This window comes from Paroedura picta, chromosome 1 (assembly GCF_049243985.1).
Source record: "Paroedura picta isolate Pp20150507F chromosome 1, Ppicta_v3.0, whole genome shotgun sequence".
NCBI lineage: Eukaryota > Metazoa > Chordata > Lepidosauria > Squamata > Gekkonidae > Paroedura > Paroedura picta.
The window spans coordinates 24263991-24285368 of record NC_135369.1 but is presented as its reverse complement, the minus strand read 5'-3'; the positions used below and the strand labels follow the sequence as shown (position 1 = coordinate 24285368).

General features: G+C 53.7%; 2 protein-coding genes across 6 annotated transcripts in view; both read left to right on the top strand.

The window, feature by feature from the left end:
* The window catches only part of PCNX3 (pecanex 3), a 41938-nt gene extending 29727 nt beyond the window's left edge, over positions 1-12211 (top strand). For all 3 annotated transcript variants that reach the window (XM_077328174.1, XM_077328163.1, XM_077328157.1), the window contains 13 exons: positions 63-171; positions 1249-1378; positions 1528-1586; positions 2076-2291; positions 2533-2786; positions 3958-4188; positions 5499-5602; positions 5687-5834; positions 6006-6236; positions 7871-8145; positions 8344-8540; positions 9419-9840; positions 11560-12211. In XM_077328174.1, the coding sequence (XP_077184289.1) occupies positions 63-171; positions 1249-1378; positions 1528-1586; positions 2076-2291; positions 2533-2786; positions 3958-4188; positions 5499-5602; positions 5687-5834; positions 6006-6236; positions 7871-8145; positions 8344-8540; positions 9419-9840; positions 11560-11748 (2565 nt within the window). In that variant the 3' untranslated portion in view covers positions 11749-12211. The remainder of the gene's footprint in view (positions 1-62; positions 172-1248; positions 1379-1527; positions 1587-2075; positions 2292-2532; positions 2787-3957; positions 4189-5498; positions 5603-5686; positions 5835-6005; positions 6237-7870; positions 8146-8343; positions 8541-9418; positions 9841-11559) is intronic.
* An 867-nt stretch (positions 12212-13078) lies between these two features.
* SIPA1 (signal-induced proliferation-associated 1) overlaps positions 13079-21378 on the top strand; it is a 45585-nt gene continuing 37285 nt past the window's right edge. The window contains exon 1 of one of the 3 annotated variants that reach the window (XM_077328105.1): positions 13079-13164. The gene's annotated coding sequence lies outside the window, so the exon portion shown is untranslated. Of the gene's footprint in view, positions 13165-18212; positions 18260-18678; positions 18702-21378 lie in introns of those variants that run through there. The other 2 variants (XM_077328131.1, XM_077328141.1) reach the window with 2 other exon arrangements.

The window sequence follows — 21378 nt, the reverse complement described above, 5'->3', positions numbered from 1 at the left end:
AATTACTTCGGGTCCCTGCTTGGCTTCGTGTACAAATCTCTCTCCCTCTTGTATACTTCTAGCTGTGGGATCTCTTGTACAAGCTCCGGTTTGTGCTCACCTACATCGCCCCCTGGCAGATCACGTGGGGCTCGGCTTTCCACGCCTTTGCTCAGCCTTTCGCTGTGCCTCGTATCCTTTTGTGGCCATGATGATGAAGGGGAATGGGTGGGGTGAAGGCTTCCAAGATGGTGAACGGTATAGAGAGGACAGGTAGGCAGAGGGGAATCCCTTACTGCAGGACTCTTAGGGTCATCCCAAGGGAACTAGAAGGGGACTTGGAGTAGATTTCCAACTAATCTGCGGAATGTATTGTCACAGGAAGTTGCAGTGACAACATAAGGGGCTTTAAAGAGGGTTAGGGGATAATAACATAAGCAGAGCTCTGCTGGATCAGACCAGTGGTCCATCTAGTCCAGCAATCCTCTCTTGAGAGCCAGCATGGAGTGTGGTGATTGTGAACAGCAGCCTCTAATATGGAGATCCGGGTTTGATTGCCCACCTCCTCTACCTGGGTAACCTTTGGCCAATCTTAGTTCTCTAAGAGCTCTCTCAGCCTCACCTGGTATCTGTTGTGAGGAAGGAGTATCTTGCTTGATTTGATTAAGAGCCCACTGATTTGTCCCCAGTGGGAAGATAAGGGGAGTGCAAATGCATTAAATAAACACGAGGGAGGGGTTGCATGTGGCAGGGTTCCTTTAGGCTGCCTGGAGCGGAGCACATCCTCCGAACAGTGAGGAGGCATATAACTTCTGCCTGTTCGACAGAACTCGTGTGCCTCCTTGCTCCATTTGATGGCGGCATTCACTTTTTCTTTGACTTAAGTAAAACTTTTGTATTAATTGCATTATGTTTTATTGTGCTTTTATTATTTTAGATTTTTATGTGACCTGCCTCGAGCCCCCAGGGGGAAGTGGGATATAAATTAAATAATAATAATAATAATAATAATAATAATAATAATAATAAATTGCATACTTTAAAGCACAGAACAGTCCAGGCCTTTTCAAGCTGTGGTTTCCCTGTTCTCAAGAGCCCTCCCCGGTTTGGTCGGCAAGCTGTGGAGAGGGAATGAGATGCCGGGGGAGGGGAGGGGCTCCAGTCCCTGCAAGGAGCTGCCCAACTGGCTATTGTTCCCTGCAGAACTTGAATTCTTGGGGTTCTCCTGCTCTCTCTGTCCTGGTGCCTCCTTGACTGGCATCTGCCCAGACTCGGCTATGCTGTTTGTCCAGGCTGTCCTGTCCTCCCTCTTCTCCACTCCCCTCAACCCACTGCTGGGCAGTGCGGTGTTCATCATGTCCTACGCCCGCCCGGTCAAGTTTTGGGAGCGTGACTACAAGTGAGTTGGCCTGTTGCTTCGTCTTGGAGGGGGGGGGGGGCTCTGTGCTGGGGTCCCTCACTGGAGGAACACCCAGCCTCTCATGCCCTGGGCTGGGCTTCCTGTGCTTGAACTGCCCTGCAGCCTTCTCCCTCTCTTCTGTCCCTCAGCACCAAGAGAGTTGATCACTCCAACACCAGACTGGCCACACAGCTGGACCGTAACCCAGGTGGGTTTCGTGTGATGTGACAGGTGCCCATGGCCGGGAGGGGGAGATGACAAGCTGTGTAGTCCCAACTCCCAGTGGGAAGTCAGCATCCGCTGCACCTCTCTGGCTTGGGGGTCGTGGTTAAGAGCGGCAGCCCCAAGTCTGAAGAGCCAGGTTTGATTCCCTACTCCTCCAAGTGCAGCCAGCTGGGTGACCTTGGGCCAGTCACAGTTCTCTTAGGGCAGTTCTTTTAGCGTTCTCAGCCCCAGTTACAGCACATGGGGGGCTGTTGTGGGGAGAGGAAGGGAAAGGTATTTGTTAAGCCACTTTCACTTGGGGAGTGAAAAGTGGGGTCCTAAAACCCAGCTCTTCTTCTCTTCTCTTCGTACAAAGTGTGCTGCAGGCAGGTGGCTGGCGCAATGCTTGTCTTGGCCACCAAAAACATATAAACTAATCAGAAGCAATCCCCGCTGCCAGTGCTCTTAAAATGGGGTCTGTCTGTGCATGCAGGTGCCGACGACAACAATCTGAACTCCATCTTCTATGAGCACCTGACCCGCTCGCTGCAGCACGCGCTCTGTGGGGACCTTCTGCTCGGGCGGTGGGGCAACTACGCCACGGGGGACTGCTTCATCCTGGCCTCGGACTACCTGAACGCCCTGGTCCACCTCATCGAGATCGGCAATGGCCTGGTCACCTTCCAGTTGCGAGGCCTCGAGTTCCGCGGTGAGGACAAGGGCCGTTGTGGTGGGAAATGGGGGAGTGAGAGGGAAGTCGAAGACACCAAGGGCTGAAGCTCCCTTGCAGTTTCTGGTTGGCCATTACTGGTTGGCCATCACAGTGTCCTCTGAATTTCTCCAGTTGTATGGTGTGCATTTTGCAGTGTCAGTCACCTGGCCGGGATGGGTATGCATGGACCTTAAATCCAACCCTATAGGAAACTTGTGGGGCTGTCTCCCTCGTGCAGGTACCTACTGCCAGCAGAGGGAGGTGGAGGCCATCACCGAGGGCGTGGAAGAGGACGAGGGCTGCTGCTGCTGTGAGCCAGGCCACCTGCCCCGCATGCTGAGCTTCAACGCGGCTTTCGGGCAGCGCTGGCTGGCCTGGGAAGTGGCGGCCACCAAGTACGTCCTCGAGGGCTACAGCATCAGCGACAATAACGCTGCCTCAATGCTCCAGGTCTTTGACTTGCGGAAGATCCTCATCACTTACTACGTCAAGGTGAGGAGGGAGGAGTTTTGGTGGTTTGGTTTTAGCCCATTTTCCTCCACGGAGCTCAGAGCAGCCTGTGTGTCCTGCCATGTGGTCCTCACTACAACGCTGTGAGGTGGGCTCGGGTGAGAACAGCCAGCCCCCAAAGCAAGCAGGGGCTTGAGCCGGTGCTTCCCAACCCCAGTCTGGAGCTCTTGTTGCCACCGTGAAAGGATGGACCCGGCTGCAGTCTGTCGGAGGTTACTAAGGCAGGGAAATGATGTCTTGTTGACCAAGCTGCAGAAGCGGCCGGTTGAACACACGCATGTTCAGGGTTTGCAGCACTTTTGAGCCTCGTTCTGCTGGCATATGTTGCAGGAAACCTGCAGTCACCATCTGATCTACTTAGAGTTTTCTACTTAGAATTTCACCGTGTGAAATTCAGACCACCCCTCCCAGAAACATGCATGCCTCTACCTTTTAAACTCCCTGCCTCCCCTAGGAACTAGAAGTTCCCATTTTCTCACTGCCCTGGTGGAAGAGATGGAGACGCCTATAGATGCCTTTTGTTCCTCCCTCATTTCTTCTGCCCTTCTGTTCTTCAGGCCTCCTGGGTCGTATCTCTGGTCTCCCCCAGGACCCCATTTCCCCATCTCCCTCTCTCCAGCCATTTTGTGTGGGCTGTGCACATGCAAACTAAGTGTCCGGCTGACCTTTTGCATCCTCTGCACCTCTGATGAATGCCCCGATGAATGCCCTGCACACTGGCCCAGACCCTGCAGGCACACAAAACTGCCTCGTTCTGAGTCAGTTTTCTGATCGATCAAGGCCAGCACTGGCTGCTCTGATGGGGAATCCAGGGTCTCAGTCAGAGGCCCGTCGCCTAATCCCCTGAGCCCTTTTGGGGAAAGATTTCTAGAGATTAAGCAGCTGCTCTTCCACTGAGCCCCAGCTCCTCCCCAGCCATCAGAGCAAAACACAATGGACTTTCCCCTCCCTTCCTGAAGCCAGGCTCTTGGTCAGTGTTCCATCGCTGAGCATTTCATCTTGAGAAGGACAGATGTACTGAGGGACTCTTCACTGGCTTTACAGGAGCTGAGCAGAGGCTTGCCTGTGCAGCACCTGTGCTAAGGCACACATGGGACTAACGCTCTGTTCTTTCTCTCTCTCTTTCACCCATCCACCACTTCCTCCTTGGCAGAGCATCATCTATTACGTGACTTGTTCCCCGAAGCTGGAGGACTGGTTAGCCAATGAGGGGATCCAGGAAGCCCTCCGGCCTTGCACCGCCCTCAACTACGCAGACAGCGACCCCACTTTCAACCTCAACATAGACGAGGACTACGACCACCGCATGGCAGGGATTACCCTTGCTTCCTTTTGCAACGTCTACCTCGACTGGATCCAGTACTGTGCCGGCCGCAGAGAGAAGGTGGGCCTTTGCGGCAAGAGGGTCTGGTGTCTTGGAACCAGGGGTGCTGGGGCTCAGCCTGGCTGCACTGGTGAAAGCCCTTCCAGATCCCAAGCACTGGGAGGGGGCTGCTCCCAGTCCCCCTTCCTCCTGTGTGTGTAATAGGTCCTCAGCATCATTCACTGTGTTGTGACATAACCTTTTTTTGCCTACTTTATTAGTCCTTAAGGGAGTGCAGAGTCCTTTGTGAGGGAAGGGTCTTTTTCTGTATGGCGGGCTTGACTATTGACTATGTTCCAGACATGGCACTGCTGGGGTGGAGAGGCTGAGGTCGGGTTCAAATGGAAGCGCAGAGGAGGCCAGAAGCCTGGCTTCCTTCTATGTGATCTTGCTGATGACGCAGGGGCCCTTACCAGTCACCTTAAATAGATCTTAGAAAGAAGAATGGCAACAGGATGGCTCCTCTAGGAATGAGCCGCTCAAAGATCGGGCAGGCGCTTGGGAGAGAAGCAAAGGTTTTGTCAGTGCAGGAAAGAGGCCCGAAGTCCTCTAGCGTCTTCCCCCTGGGACATCTCCAGGCATCCCTTGGCATAGATTTGTAGATATATATATATCTTGAAGATATATATACTAGCTTCAAAGCCCGTTCCTAAGAATGGGCCTTGAAAGGGTTCTCTCTCCTGGCCCCTTGCCAGGCAGCTTAAGATGGCTTTGGGCGGCAGCTCACAGCCAGATCAAGTGGGGCGGGTGGGGGCTGGCCAGCTTGTTAGCAGGGCCGGGGTCAGAGGTCCTTAGCAGGCAGCAGCCTTCGTTAGCAGGCCCTGCCTAGCACGCCAGGTGGCCCTCCACCATGATCCTTTGCCTAGGGCCCTCTCCCCTTTCCTGCTGCTGGCTCCAGGCACTGAGGCGCGTCAGAGCAAAGAGGCTAGAGTCCAGGGACAGAGGATGGGAGCTGCAGGTGCAGGGCCAATCAGGGTGCAGGCAGTTTTTCTGGCTGCACCCTGATTAGCCCTATTCCAGCTTGCACAGCCAGACACATTCCACCCCCAGGCTGTTTCACAAATATATAAACAATGGATAAGGATAAGCTTTTGAGAGTCAATGCTCTGTGACCAACAGAGCATCAGCTCACAACAGCTGATATCCTGAAAATCATCTTGATCTCTGAAGTAGTCCAGTCTATCTGCCCTAGGCTTGAAGCCTTCCTCTCCAGTTTCAGCACAGAGGGGTAAGATTAAATTATATGAATCCTGGTTCTGTTCTACCCCCTTCCCTATTTTTCTTTTCATACCTGTTACTCATCTTGATGCTGTTGTTGTTGCTCTCTGCAGACAGTGGAACGGGATTGGAACTCCCCTCTGGTGACCCTGTGCTTTGGGCTTTGCATCCTGGGCCGTCGGGCCCTGGGCACGGCCTCCCACAGCATGTCAGCCAGGTGAGATCTGCCCCACCCCCTCCTTCAGATACTGGATTCTGTCCTCCCCGCGCCTTCTCACACACTTGCTCCCCCTGTCCGCAGCCTGGAGCCTTTCCTCTATGGCTTGCACGCACTCTTCAAGGGAGATTTTCGAATCACATCACCCCGCGATGAGTGGGTCTTTGCCGACATGGATCTGCTGCATCATGTGGTGGCGCCCGGGGTGCGCATGTCCCTGAAGCTACACCAGGTGTGTTCTGCCCCTCCTTCCTCTCCTCCTTGCTTTTTAGGTAAAAGGGGAGGGGAAAAGGTCTCTAAGCACTTGTTTGAAAATGTAGAAATCCCCCCATGTTGTCCTGGAAAGGAAATTGGTGGGTCTCCCCCACAAACCCAACACGATGCCTCCCCCTCCCCTTCCAAGGATCATTTTACCTCTCCGGATGAATATGACGACCCGGCTGTGTTGTACGACGCCATAACGTCTAACGAGGAGAAGATGGTGATCTCCCACGAGGGGGACCCAGCGTGGCGCAGCGCTATCCTCACCAACACGCCTGCCTTGCTGGCCCTGCGTCACGTGATGGACGACGCCAGCGACGAGTACAAGATTATCATGCTCAACAAGCGCTACCTCGGATTTCGGGTCATCAAGGTGGGCCAACCCATTCCAGGGTCTCGGAAGATGCTGAAACTTCCTTTTTTGCATGGGTTGGGTTAGCCACAGGTATAAACTGGGTGGGAAAAAATGAGCCCCGCCGAAAAGGATGGGGAGGGCGGTTAGTCCAACCTTCGCAGCCCAGGGGCTGGGTGGGGGTGGGGGCCACAACAGTTTGTTTGAGGGTATAAGAACAGAGTAAACAGCGCAACTTGGAACTGTTGTTGAAGGGGAAGGGCAGAGTGGCTCAAGGGCAGGACACCGCTGATGCATAGAGAAAGTCCCAGGTTCAAACCCCAGCATCTCCAGTTAATAGGGTCTGGTAGTAACTGATGGGAAAGTTCCACTGAGAGCGGCGTGGAGTGTTAAGAGCAAAGAAAAATGGGATTTGGGCAGAAGGCGAATGAAGGATGTAAGTCCTTTAAAGTACATAGTTTCCTAGACTTTGGGAGTCATGTGCTTCCCCCACAGAACGTAGAGAGCAGGGGAGAGGTAAAGCCAGCCCTCCTCCTGGACTCTCCTAGCCCCCAAGCATAACAGTCTTGCACTATATGGTTGGGGATTAATTATTCATTATCCCCCACAAACCCTTCCCACATTGTGTTTTCTCCACCACTGAAGTAGCGGTGGCTTGTGCCAAACCGTTAAGGCCATGGAGTGGGGCCACTAGTTGAGTGGAGGGATGTTTCTACTTTCCTGGGACAGGGTGAGGGAGGAATGCCCCCAGGGTAGTAACTGAGATGCTTTTCCCACCTCAACAGAAAAGGGGAACAGAGAGGACAGAGCAGGTATTCTGTCTCCTGATGCCCTGGGGCCCTGGCAGAATGGCAACAGAGGGCAGCAATAAAGCTCTTGCTGTTACCTGGCTGAATGCAAGCTGGTCTCTTCTCTTGGGGCAAAAAGAGCATCTAGTGTTCAGAGCTGAGCAGTCTAGGATACAACCGTGGCAAGCCTCTTCGCTTCTAAGGTTGCTTTTGACAAATAGCTTCACCCACGCAGGGCACTGATTCACTATCACGCTGGGGTGTGTCTTTTCATCAAATTGCATTGGAAGTGGTTTCTTCAGAGTCCTCTTACACCCCGCTCCAGCCATTGGGGTTTGGAAAGATTTTCCATGCGTCAGCTTGCGCTTTCATGCCCAGCATGCCTAGGGCTGACTTTGTGGATGATGGCGTGGGGAAATTCTATCGAGGAGGACACAGTCCGCTGCTGGTGGTAGTAGTGGGGCAGCATACCCAGCAGTTTGGGCCAGGCGCTGTCCAGTCCAGCAAAGCCGACAGGGCCAGGCTGTCCTACAGCACAGATTTCCAGTACCCAGAACCTGTCAGTGGTGCTTGTCCTCTGTGACTGGTATGTCACTTGGGGGCTTGTCCAGCAATTCCCAGTTCAGATCCAATTGAAGTTGCTTGGAGGGAGGAGCAAAACGAGCCGAGTGCATTTGGGAGGCACCTCACGCTGCAGCCTCTCTGAACACAAAACCCATGTGTGTCTCGGAGGGAGATCTCTTAGGGAGTCTGTGCAGCACATCATCATAGGCTCTGTGACGGCAGAAACCCAGGAGGCAAAATGCCGTCGGTCCTCCTTTGACTCCGGGCCTTGTGGCCTGACACAGCTTCCCCCGTCTGCCTCAGGTGAACCGGGAGTGCGTGCGGGGCCTGTGGGCCGGGCAGCAGCAGGAACTCGTCTTTCTCCGGAACCGGAACCCGGAGCGCGGCAGCATCCAGAACGCCAAGCAGGCCCTGCGCAATATGATCAACTCCTCCTGCGACCAGCCCATCGGCTACCCCATCTACGTCTCGCCCCTCACCACTTCCTACGCTGGCAGCCACCCGCAGCTGCGTTCCCTGTGGGGGGGCCCCATCAGCTTGCACAGCATCTCCTCTTGGTTCATACGGAGCTGGGAGAGGTGAGGAGGAACTCCTGGAGGGAGGGGGGGAGGGAGGGAGGGAGGAAGCTATCCACTCTCCATGTGTCCTTGGGATCCTGGGGGTGGAGGTCAGGGAGCAGCTTCTGACATCCCACCAGGAGCAGAAGAGGGAAAGGCACAGCAGGTCAAGGTCTTTTCTGACACCGCTCTTCTCCCCCCCCCCCCCCCGCCATGTAGGTTGCAGAAGGGCTGCGGGGCCGGCTGCAACAGCGGAGGGAACATTGAGGATTCAGATTGCGGTGGCGGCTCTTCCTCCCTCAGCAATAACCCCACGATCCACGGGTCTCAGGTCCACGGAAGCACTGTCCACAGTGCCGGGCCGATGGCTGCACACACCCCTGAACCGGCTGTCACCACCGCGCAGCCTCAAACAGGTATGGCGGTCACCTGCAGTTTAAGGGCCTGGGACTCGGAGGAGAGGAGACTCTGCTATTCCCTCCCCCCCCCCCCCAGGTCCAATTGGAAAGGCGAAGTGAGGAGGGTGGGAGATGGGCTTGAAAGTTCATCCGTATCCTCTTATTATCCGCTCTGGAAACATTTTTTCAAAGGAAAAAAAACATGACTTTTCAAAGCCATGCAATATTTCAGTGGCTGGTAGGTAAGTTCAGACATCTTTGCCCTTTTGGCCTTCCTGACTGGTCCGCTACCTACCCACACCCCATGCAATTCTAGTGTTTGTGCGCTCTCTTCCAACCAACCTGATTCTTATCACAGCTCTTGCAGACAGCTCAGTGCATGTGCACGTTTTGGCTGCTGTCTTGTGGTTGAAAAGGCCATGACCTCAGAGCTGCTCTACTTTGGGCCCTGCCTTGAGTGGAGGAATGGCTCAGTTTTTACTGACACTCCATACTATGGACGGACGGTCCATACTGTGAAGCCTGTCACCACTCTGGATGCTGATAGGCTAGCCTGCTTCCTTTCCCAGCCTATCAGCAAGGGGCAGGATGAGTGGGAGCCAGGGGCCAATTTGTCATCTGGCTGACCTTGTTTGGTGGAGGTTTCAGTAGGATTTGCTAGCCCTGCAGAAATATTGGAAAGCAGGTGTCCTCCTCATGCTCACAGTAAACGGGAGACATGCTCAAGCCTTCCGGGGAATCTCCTGGCTGCATCTCCCTTTGCCCCAGTTGTGTTGGCGAGAGTTACACGGTACTGAGGGGAAGCGAGACTGTGCATGCTGAAGCTCCTTTGGGGCTTACAATTTCAGCCAGCCTGACACCCATGTGTGTTTTTTCTCCTCCCTTCCCTGCCTTAGGACTTGAGCCCAACCTTCCTCCTCAGAGCCAAAGCTGGCTGGTCCAGCCCCAGCCAGCCCCCTCACTGAGCCAAGGCGAAGGACGGCCTGTGCCTACTCCAGCTGCATCTTGGCCCCCTGGGCCACACTTCTTGGGAAGTCAGCTTTCTTGCGCCGGCTCTTTGGCTTCCGTGGCTGAGGGGGCTGGACGTGCCCCTCTGCCTCTACGCCCGGGACTCGGAGCCCCCTCTGCCTTCGCCTATGAGGGCCTCTGTGGCAAGTGGAGCCTGCCCAGCCGCAAGGGACTGAATGGGCTGGCGGGGGGAGAGGTCGACATCCCGCCTGGAACGCCCCCAGCATGCGCCAAGGGCAGTTCTTCCTTATCGCCGTCTGCTGTTGCCACAGTGGGGGCCGCAGGTGCCAGTGGCAGTCCTAAACCTCAGGTGTGTATTCTGCCCCTCCCCCAGTAGAACATGCTTGCTAGCTTTTTTCCTTCCAGGTTCAATCAGCTGTTTGCTTTCCAGGTTAAATAGTCCTCTGGCCTGGAAAACCTCTTGGCCTATGTTTAACTCAGCAGTCTTAATGGAATTGCCAACCTACAGAATTACAACTGACCTCCAGACAATCTAGATTAGTTCCCCTGGAGAAAATGGTTGCTTTGGATGGTGGCCTTGTAGTGTTACACCTTGCTAAACTCCCTCTCCTCCCCAGGCGGTACCCCCAAATCTCCAGGAATTTCCTAAGACAGAGCAAGAAGAAGAGTTGGTTCTTATATGTCACTTTTCTCTACTAGAAGGAGTCTCAAAGCAGCTTACAATTGCCTTCCCTTCCCTCTCCGCACAGCAGACACCCTGTGAGGTAGGTGGGGCTGTGAGTGCTCTGACAGGTCTACTCTGTGAACAGCTGTACCAGGACTGTGACTAGCATAAGGAGGAAGGGAATCAAACTCGGCTCGCCAGATTAGAAGTCGGCGCTCCGAACTACTACACCCTGCTGGCTCTCAAAATTCTCTGTCCTACATTGGGTTCCTACCCCAGTGCAAGAGTGGATCAGGCCTATCCCCCTAGGCATGGGCCAGTCTGTTCTTCCAGCATCCTCTAACAGGTGGAGCTGCAGTTCAAATTAATAGAGGAGAGAGAAGGCCATAGGCTGTGTCTGCACATTTTCTGCAGGGACAGGCCAGACCCGATGGGGTAAAATCAATTCAAAATAAATTCCATCTAAACATCTGGAAGAAGTTCTTGATAGAGCAGTTTCTCAGTGGAACAGGCTTCCTCAGGAGGTGGTGGGTTTCTCCATCTTTGGAAATTTATAAACAGAGGCTGGATAGCCTTCTGATGGAGAGGCTGATTCTGTGAAGGTTCAAGGGGGCGGCAGGTTACAGTGGATGATAGGGTTGCGAGTGTCCCGCATAGTGCAGGGGGTCGGACTAGATGACCCAGGAGCTCCCTTCCAACTATTAATCTATGATTCTCTGACACCTACACTATTTAAGTGGTCATGTCCCTGGAGTGAGCCCTAGCATTCATAAAGCTCTAGGGTAATGCATGCCTGCATGCATGGATGTGTACAAACAAGTCTGCCCTTCTGGCCAAGGGGGTTCAGATCTCATATCCGACCCTTGCCAGGTGACCAGACCCAGTCCAGCAATGTCTTCAGTGCCACAATCCACTTAGTGCTAACAGAAAGCGATTAGGGTGACTCCCTCCTTCCCCCAGGGCAGCTGGCGGTGGTAGCTGAAGGGCAGGCACAGGATTGGCTGGCTGGTTTGGGTTAATGTCTTTAAAAGGAATTAAATCAGGATAAATCCCTTCTGCTGCAAGGCAGCCCTTCTCTCTCCCTGCCCCCCTCCCCACTTCATCCTTGATTAGATCCCTTCCACCTTTCCGCTGTCTTCTTTCCAGTCCCTTCTTAAGTCTCTGTCAACATATTTCTGGGGAGTCGGAGGAAGGAACATACAGGAGTCACTCCCCTAGAAATTTGAAGTCCTTATGCGTTGTTTGCTTAAAAGAGAGGCTTAATTTAACAACAGCGGAAGTGTCTCCATTCCCGTCTCCCAACAAAGGGTTTTTATCCAGATGTTTAAAAGGAGGAGACAGTTCTCTGAAAAGACACCTCACCTGCGAAACCGAGAGACTAACTTGGCGGATTTCTCTTCCCAGCCCCGTACCCCAGGACCAATCCCTGAAGGCAGCGGCGGCGACTCCACCCCAATACCTCCAGAACTGTTGGCCACACCTTGCGGGAGCTGCCCCCGGACAGAGTCTGCCCCTGCCGTAGCAGAGTGGGGGCGGCAGCGAGAAGAAGACAGCCCCGCAGCTGCACAACCGCTTCTGGAGCATCAGTACTAAGGGGGGGGAGGGCTCGATCTCCTACGGAAACACGGGCTGGTCCCGTCTTGACTTTCTTCCTTTTCCCCTGCCCCCTTTCCAAAAGCCCTTTGTTTCCTCATTCCTTCAGGACCATGGACAGCAATAAGGGGAGTGGGGGCTCTTCCTCCTTGATCGCTGCAGCCTTCTGTGCCCCCCTCCCTCCCTCCCCCTTTGCCTGCAGGGGGGATGGGCTCAGTCTTTTGGGACATTGAAGATGGGAGGACTCCATGCACTGCCCCCTTTTCCTGCCCCACACAGGACTGACCTTGGACACCAAATTGCTCTTGGTGACAACTCCAGGAAGATTTTTTTTTCTGCTCATTGTTGTTCCTTGGGGTTATTATATTTTGTTTTGTTTCTCCCTGGCCCTGGATTTTTGGTTGGTATAAAAATTAAAAATGCAGGGGGGGAAATGCTTTGCACAATCTTTTGAGGACTGAAAGAGGTCTGTGCTGAATTGTCTGTCTGTAACATTGGGGGGGGGGGTATGACGGGTTGCCCTGGGTGCAACAAAGCCTTTGAGCCCCCCACTGCTGATGACAAGTGGTGTTCCTTCCCCCCCCCCCCGTGATCCTCAAAGGTTGGGAGAGGGAGTTCCAGGCCGTGGGCTGGAGTTCTGGACTGGGCAGGCAGGAGAGTCTTGGCATGAACCAGTTTGGATTACTTGCACTTCCCTGAGGCTCTTGCCACTCCCACCTACTTGGCACCTGTGAGATTTGGGATGGAGGCAATGGCGTCTTCCTGAGCTCAATGCGAGAGTGAAGGCTTGCTTTCCTGCCGGCTCCAGACGATCTGATTTTGTTGTACAAAATGAAGGCGTTGATGCACCCACACGCAGCCCTGCCCTTTGCTGGTCTCCTAAGGCTAAGGAGGGTTGGCAGCTTCCGCATGCTTGCTGGGATGGCTGGCTGAGGCCTGCCTCTTGGAGCTTAGGGGACTCTGGGAGACGTTTGGCTTCGGCCCCACCGTTTATAGTTGTAGGGGGATTCTATGAGTAGGCCTTGTGCCCATGCCCGTGGGACTGCCTTTCTCTGGACCCTGACATTATCGCCCCAAACAGCCCAGGGCCTGGCAGAGTTGCTCGAGGCCGTCCACGTGCAGAGGGCCCTGCTTCCGACGGCCAGGCCACGCACCGCTCTCGCAGGGGCCGGGCGGGCCAGCTGTCGCCCGGCTTCTTCTCCCCCCGCCCCGCAGCCGTCTCCCCCGCCGAGTGACGCCGCCGAGCGAGCGCTCCCCGCCCCCTCCTCACTGTGGGTCTCCCCGCCCCCGATGGAGCGGAGGCAGGCGAGGGCGGAGCCAGGGCGGGAGCGGGCGGGCGGGCGGCCGCCCGGGAGGGGACACGCGGGGCTGGCGGCGTCCGGTCGCGCGGGCTGGAGCGGCGGCGGACGCGGCGAGGTAGGCGAGGAGTCGAGTCGCGGCTGCTTCCGCGCGCCGGCCTCTCCGGCACGTGCAAGGGGGCTCCGGGCGGAGGGCTGGGGCGGGAGGCGTGCAGCGGACAGGGCGCGAGCGAGCGGAGACGCCGCCTTTTCAGATGCCGGGAGGGGGTGGGTGGGTAGGGAGAAGAGAGGACTGGTCTTGCCTGGATTTGGAAAGCGATTTTAGGGCAGCCGCTGACCCCCGGCGCTCAACAGCACGCAAGGTCGGGCCCGGCGAGGTCCACAAGCGCGCATCCTGACACATTACGATGCACGTTGCAACGTGACAGCGATACTCTTCCCCCCCCCCTTAAAAAAAAATGACCGGCCAGACGAGGCACTGCAGCGCGCGCCCCGCACAAAACCTGCCGTCAAAGCCGAGCTCAGCAGCGCAAGGGCGGCGGGCGCGCGCACGGGAAGGTTCCCAGGGCTGCCCACCCCGGCTATTGTGTGCCCGAAGACCCCGGCCTCCGTGCCAGGGCTCCCTTGCAGGCCAGGCTGGGTTGCGCATCCGTCCCTCCTTGCGGCTACAACGCTCGCAAGAAATCAGTGCCAGCATTCTCTTGAGCATGTACAGAATCCAGACCTGCGAGCCTCTTGCTTTTAGAGCAGGGCAGAGCCTGTGCTTTTCAGGCGGGTTTAGGCTTGTGCCCCCCCCCCCCCTTTGCATACATTAAGGGTTGGCCTAAATACTCCCACTGATGTAGGTCTGCAAATCCGGGTTAGGATGAAAACTCAAAGCTGGAAAGCGGATCAGAGAAAGGGAGCCCAATATCGCATCCTTTAGGGATGGAGACTTAGCTCAGCAATCAGTCCAAGCCCTGTCCTTTCCCCGCTGGCTGCTGGCTGCTGGGTGGACGGCCACAGGATCCGAGAATGTAGATCAGCTGCTCTTTCCTACCCCTCAGTCGGTGATCCTTCTTCCTCTGCACGGGCTTGGGGGACCTCCACTTGCCATTGCCAGGCAGGGGATCAAGGACTGTCAAGGGCACATGGAGAGAGAGTTGTCACCCAGAGTGGTTTTTCATTCCTAGATCTCCTTTTCCTCTTGGAGATTCACAGGAATCTTCGCATAAGCAGAGCTGGAAGCAGGGCAAGATGGTTCTTTTTCAGCCAGCCAGCGCTCCTTTGCAAAACCTCTCACCACTTGGAGGGCTCCTTTTGTTCCCAAACAAGGCCCTGTCCACCAGGAGGATCTCCCTCCAACCAGGCAGCCACACGGGACCTTCCCAGGGATATCGCCTGTTTTAAGAGCTATTCGTTTGCTGTTTAGGAGATGGGGCGGATGCAGTTAGTGGGCCTAATCTGTGGACAGTTGGGATCAGGTGAAGATTAATTTGGCTAAAATGTGTATACCTTGCAATACCCATCCTGTCACTTGTACCTGAGAAGGGGGAGGCGCAGCTCATGTTTGTGACCCCTCTGAATGAAAGACTCCCTGGGGTTTCCCCAAAGCTGGCCCAGATGCACAAAGAGGGTCTCTGAAATGCACTTTAGGAGTAATCAGCAGAGATTCTAATCTGTGTAAGTGACTCCAATTATAGGAGCGAAGCTCTTCTGTTTACCTCTGGGGGAGGGGTTAAATTCAAAAGTAATTAGTCTGGCACAGAAAGGTATGGTTTTAGGGAAATGCTTCCCTTGTTGTGAAGGAAGCTAATTGAGAATTTCTAGAGTGAATCCGCCCACTGCTGCAAAGTGGAGTCTATTTTGGGAAATCCAGGTTTCTGCTCTGTAAATTCAGGTGTGTGTGCGTGCTTCCTACTAGTCACAACAACCGAACTTGATAAGGAACCATTTATATTTCAGAGTCACACATTCTGCCATGCAACCTTACTTTTGAAAGACAGGGCCTGGCTTGATCATTGTAGCTCAAGGGTCTGCAAGTGTGTGTGTGTGTGTGTTTTAAATTAAATGGGCAAACTGTATCAAAATGCAGATCAAGAGATTGGCAAAGAGCCAAATCTGTTTGCGTAATCTAAGCTATGCAATTTAGCATTGCTGATAATGGACATTTCGATTACTAATCTATGGCATTCCTTGCAGCCAGAACCCTATTATTAGGGAGAGGTGCGCTCAGGGTCTCACAGGAAGAGATGTGTACACAAGAGCACCCTGCTCAATTGTTTTAGTGCACTGCCATAAATCTGTGCATAGTTTGCACATGGATTTCTGGAAACTGTTTACATCTACCATTTCCCTTTCTCTAAAAAGCCCCCTTTTTGGCCTGCTGTTCCCTATATAAACTGGCTGTTCTAGCGTTCCACCTATCCCTCCAGTGTACCATAAGGTAAAGGCTTCATTGTCTTCGGGGTTTTTTTTTTTTAAGCTATATATTTGATTCCCTACTGACCCACATTTGGCTCTGGACTGACAGGTTGCAGAAATCTGTGCTATTTGTCCTTAGCACGACAAGGGTAGTCAAACTGCAGCCCTCCAGATGTCCATGGACTACAGGGGCTAGCAGGGGCTCATGGGAATTGTAGTCCATGGACATCTGGAGGGCCGCAGTTTGACTACCCCTGTTAAAAGGTGACTATGCTTGATGATCCAGTGTATTAAGATACACAGTGATGGTTCCACTGCCCATAAATTAGCCTGCCCAGGGACCTTGTGGTACTCAGTTCCACAGGACAGCAGAATGTATTTCATTTATATGAAAAAGCAGGTTTGGATTGTCCTTGAACCATTGTGCTTTTTCTACATCCTCTGTCCAATATAGGGCGACTTAGTTTGAAAAGGCACTATGAGAGGGAGCAGGGAGAGACCCCATACAAGATGCCCTTATCCCTGCATGTTATTAGCAGAGAAAACAAGAGGAAGGAAAAGCAACTGAGTGGCATTCCGCACATTGCTCTTTATCAGATTCCCCCCCATTTTAACCCGGATGAATTACAAGAATGTAAAAAAAAAAAAACACCACTCTTCCCTAGCTCTTGCTAGGGACCTTGGTTTGGAATCTCCACTGCCAGGCACCTTCTGCAGGTCACACATCTGCACAACATAGGGCTGGTTCACACATGCGTGCTGCTTTCCGGAGGAGTGTGGCATCAAGTGACAGCTTGGTGCGTGAACCAGCTGTCAAGGGTTAAGCACCCACGGAGTGCTTTGGCTTCCCTGCTGACTGCTCTGAGAAGCCCATCTACATAGCGTCTAGTCAAGCTGGGCATTCAGGTCATGAGCAATGAAATATGTGGATGTGTGGACCGGTCTTCTGGGGTCCTTTATTTCCTTTCAACATTGGCAGAGATGGGAGTGAGTGAGTGCAGTTGGGAAGGGAGAAGCAGAGGATGATGGAGGGGCATCCCAGAAAGTGGGAACAGGAGAAGCAACGAGGAAGGAGGGACTAAGGAGTTCTTCCCTGTTCCTGATCTCTTCCTCCTTCACAATTTTCTACTCTCTGCAAGTACTTTTTTCCTTTGGGGGGGGGGTAAATTGTGGAGCCCATTCTTGGTATTCAAAATAGCCGGCGTGGTGTAGTGGTTAGAATGTTTTATTAGCATTTGGGAAACCCAGATTTGAATCCACGCTTTGTCATGGGGATCTTCGATCAATCACTCTCTTTTGACCTAGTCTACCTCATGGGGTTGATCTTGCTGCAAAGATAAAATGGCGGAAGTGGAGAATGAAAAGCTGGGTGTTTTGCGGTGTTTTTTTTTTGTAGAGCTGCTTTTTTGTACCCCACTTTTTACTACCTGAAGGAGACTCGAAGTGGTTTACAATTGCCCACCCTTTCTCTCCCCACAACAGACACCCTGTGAGGTAGGTAAGACTGAGAGAGCTCTAACAGAATTGTGACAAGCTCAAGGTCACCCAGCTGACTGCATGTGGAGGAATAGGGAATCAAACCCGGCTCTCCAGATTAGAGGCTGCAGCTCTTAACCACTACACCACGCTGGCTCTCTCTATGAAGTTGTAAACTGCTTTGGAGTCCCTACTGGGGAGTAAATCAGGGTATCATCCATCCATCATCTACCTACCTACCTGCCTGTCAGTCTGTCTGTCTTTAAAACTGATTTCTTCTGACCTTCAGACAGCTGCTGAACAGAGGTTTCAAAGCAGCAGCCAGCATTTCTCCTGCGTGAGCTTGGTGTGCAGCCAGTTTGAGGGTCACAGAGCTCCTGGTCGCCTGAAGTCAGCTGTGACTTGGAGCCACAGAAAAGTGGCAGAACTGTTGAGCAATATCCAGTTGCAGGCAGGTGCCTGGGGTACTTGGAAGTATGAAAGACTTGTGTGGAGGGGGATAGACCCCACAAAGGATTGGAGTGGCTTATGAAATTAGGATGGTGTGCAAGAAGCCTGGGCTCCCCCCCACCCCCACCCCACCGAGCTGCAAACAAGCCATGCACTTACCAAGCTACTTCCAGTTGGATGCCAGCAATCTCTCAATGGTCCCCTGTCCACACTGCAAGGCCGCTGGGGACTGACGCAGCCCAAATGGCACTCAATGGCCTTTCCCTCCTCCTCCTCCACGCAGGCAGAAGGAGAAAGCCCCCCATTCATCGCTTTGGGAGATTCAGCTGCAAAAGAGCCCTTTTGCACGACCATCGATAGAAAGGGGGAAGAGGCTACAGGGGGTGGGGTGGTAGTACAGGCCCAGGCCACAGCTGGGGGACCCTGGGAACAGCTTCCCCTCCTCCAAAGATTTCGTCATTTCCCTACAAATGCCCCTTGGGGTAAAAGGAATAGAAAGCAAGTAGTCTGTTGGGGAGGGGGGGGCACCCACAATTGTCGGATACTAGAGGGCAGGAGATGCCTTGGGACAGGCCGGTTCGATCCCAGCGAGGCCCAGCTGACTGAAACAGGCAGGAGCTGAGCACTGTGGAGTGTGTGGGGTGTGGGGTGTGTGTGTGTGTGTGTGGGGTGGATTTACAGCAAGGCCCAGCTCTTTCCTGAGGATGTTGCGTGAGAAGGGGGGGGGGAAGAAGAGGAAGAAACTGAAATGTAGCTGAGGTGGGGGGGCACCGACTCACTTGCGCCACACTTCCTGCGCTACAGGAAGTGTGTCACCGCGGCGGCGCTGTCAGGCCAGGTCAGACCGCTACCCCTCAGCAAAAGATACCGATTCTCTGGGCAGGGTGAGGCGGATCGATGTTGGGGAAGTGGCATTTTGAATGGGAAAGGAGGGGCTTTACAGAGGTGGGGGGGCACTGTGCTCGGCTGATGAAACGGTCAAGGCCTACAAAAATATTCTCCGATCTTGCAAGCGACTCCAGCTTGGGGTGTTTGTCCGTGGATCTTTCTCTGTCCCTCCATGTCCCTTCTCCCGTCCCGTTTCCTCCCCCCCTCCCCAGTTGTTGTCACCGAGGTCTTTGTCTTTTCCTTCCTATGCTCCCTGGTGCTCTGCTCTGCCCTGCCCGCCCTTACCCCATCAGCCACAGAATGAATTTTGTGCCGTGTCTAAGGGCCGTTTCCTTCCTCAGAGACCCAGGCATTCCTTTCCCTTCCCTCTCCCCCTCAAGCAACCCCGTGGAGCTACAATGGCAGCTTTCCTTCCTTTCGCTTGTGGGGCGATGACTGGTAAGAACTCAAAGCACCCCAGGGAACCAGGATCGCTGGGCTGTTTACGCACTCGACAAAACAACCTTTGGGGGAATTCTTTGGGTCGATCAATTCAGAGTGGTGGCGTGCAGCTTAGCTTTCTTTCCTGACCCACCTAGAGCTATTGTGGGAGAGGCACCCACACGGCTTGGGTGGTGGCCCAGGGCAGGTGGAGAGTCATGCCTGGGGGGTTGCAGCTTGCCCCTGGAGGTGGGAGTTTGTGTGTGTGTGTGTGGGGGGGTCTTTTGTTCCTCCTGATGCCGTGGGCCCTGTTTGTGCAGCCTTGTGACCGCTGTTGCAGCTGGGACCGCATTGCTTGCGATAAGTTGTGACAGTTGGAAAAGATGCAGAAGAGGTCGATCATAAAACCGGATGTGTTCTTGAGCCGGAGGAGGTTTTGCGCTTAGTTTGCAGGTGTGGGGGAGATGCAAAACACTGACGTCATGGGTGAGAACAGCTTGTGCAGCTACAGTTCTCTCCTTTGCACCCGCGGTGAGGTGCGATACCAGACTTGCGCGTGGCTGTCTCCTACAGCGCAGTCGGGTTTTCTTCATGCCTTTTCTGCAAGCATGAAAACATTTCCCTTTGGGGAACGATGGTTTGGCCTCGCCTTTGGGGTGGGGAGGGGAGTTTCATGCCCTGCAAATGTGCAGAAGGCACCGAAGCATGGCAGGCACATGAGGGACCTGCAGCTGAGGCCACCTGCTCCCCCTTTTAGCGGCCATCTCTTCCTTGCAGCATCTAGGCCTGGGGTATGTGCATATTATGGGTGAGAAAGGAGGGGAGGGGAGGCTGGCTGAAGGCACCCGGGAGACGCTTAGGAGCTGCCAGGGAGACCCTCTGGGTTGCCAGCTCTGGGCTGGGAAATTCCTGGAGACTTTGGGGGTGGAGCTGGGAGTGAGCGGGATTTGGGATGGGGAGTGACTTCAGAGGAGTCCACCCTCCAAAGCAGCCATTTTCTCCAGAGGTGCTGATCTCTTTAGCCTGGAGATGAGCTATAATTCCAAGGGCTGGCATCCCTCATTAGCCCCGCTTCTTTGAAGCAATCGGACTTGGTTGCTAACGTCTTGCGATTATGTTTTTTTCAAGGGAATTTATATGCCGCCACTCCAGAGTCCTGCTTTTGTCAGGAGAAAGTGCTCTCTCTCTCAGCAAATTCTGCTGTGATTCCTTATCAGTGCCCCCCCTACCCCACTTTCCCTCCGTCTGTGCCAGCTGCTCACTTACTCCTCTCGGTTTGAGCAGGCCAAGTTTCCTCCTGCTCTTTTTGCTTTATTGCCAGGAAATCGTCTTCTTTCATCTTTTGATCGTTTGCAGAAGTTTGATCTTGCACTTCGCCATATGTGCAGCGCAGGAGCAGAGGGAGCTTTCGGCACACTCTGCGATCCTTTGATAGCACCGTAGCCTGCTTCTGTACTCCCAGACACACTATCAGAACAGGGCCGCTTTCTCTTCTTCCTCCCACCTCCACGGTTTGCACTGAATGCAGAGTTGTTATGCGATGAAGGGAAGAGTGTCAGGCGTGCTGTGAATCAGATCTCGGGCTCCGAGGTAAAAACATTGTCTATCTAGTTCTGGACTGGGCTGTAGAGTGTGGGGATTAAGAGATCAATAAAATGAAGCTAGGGACCAATAGAGGGGATTTCTCTACAAAACTGAAGGAAGTGCCAAGTTTGCAGAGGAAAACGTCTTTTAAAAAATTGGCTGAGGATTAAAATTTCGCTCAATAATAGAAACAATACCTGTAGCTTTAAGACAAGGATGCCCACTGAGCTCTCAGATGCCATTTTGAGGGGTTGCTTGGCAACCAAAACAATATTTCTGGGCCTTCCCTGCCTTGCTTTCTATAAAATACAAGCCATAGGTTGGAGGAGCAAGGGTGGACTGGGAGGCCAAATCAGCCCTGGAAAAGCTTCCCACCCCCATCTTCCGCCATGTCTCCTGATGTGGAAGGGCTCTTCTAGGTGAGGCCTGGCATTCAAGTCTTCTAGGATATGCCCATTGCCAGCCACCCTTTAACTGGGTCAAGCCTGCTGCTGCCGCCTTTCACAGTTGGCCCACACTTTTCCTGTGGAGAGGCTGCTGTGGGGAGGGAAAAGTGAACGTCAGTTGCCTGGTGGATGGGAAGAAGAGACAGAAGCAGGAAAGAGAGAAAGGCTGTGGAGGCTGCCAGGGAAGGGAAAATGTAAATAGTCAGTGGGGGGATATGAAGGAAAATGAGATGTCCCCTTAAGTCTTTGCAGGGTTCTCATTGGTTGGCAACAAGTTTCTAGGCACCAGTCTCCATTCACCCTGAGGTGGGGAAATTCACATTTATATATGCCCACATCAGGGTTTTGTTTTGTTTTTTAAGCCGGGTAAGTCGCAGGGGTGGCCAAATCTGGCTCTCCAGATTTCCATGGACTACAATTCCCATGAGCCCCTGCCATGGACATCTGGAGAGCCATACTTTGGCCAGCCCTGGGGGATGTCTTCAGCCTTATTGCTAGTCCTTTTTCCCAGATGAGAATTGCTGCTGTTGTTGCCCTCTGTCTCTTAGAAAGCCACCTTCGTTGCAGTGAATTATGGGTAGGAGTCAGCCATCTGGTTCCTAATTAGTTCTCACCAAATGAAGCCTCCCATCTCGAGCCAGTGGTTTGTCCTTGACTGGGCGTGA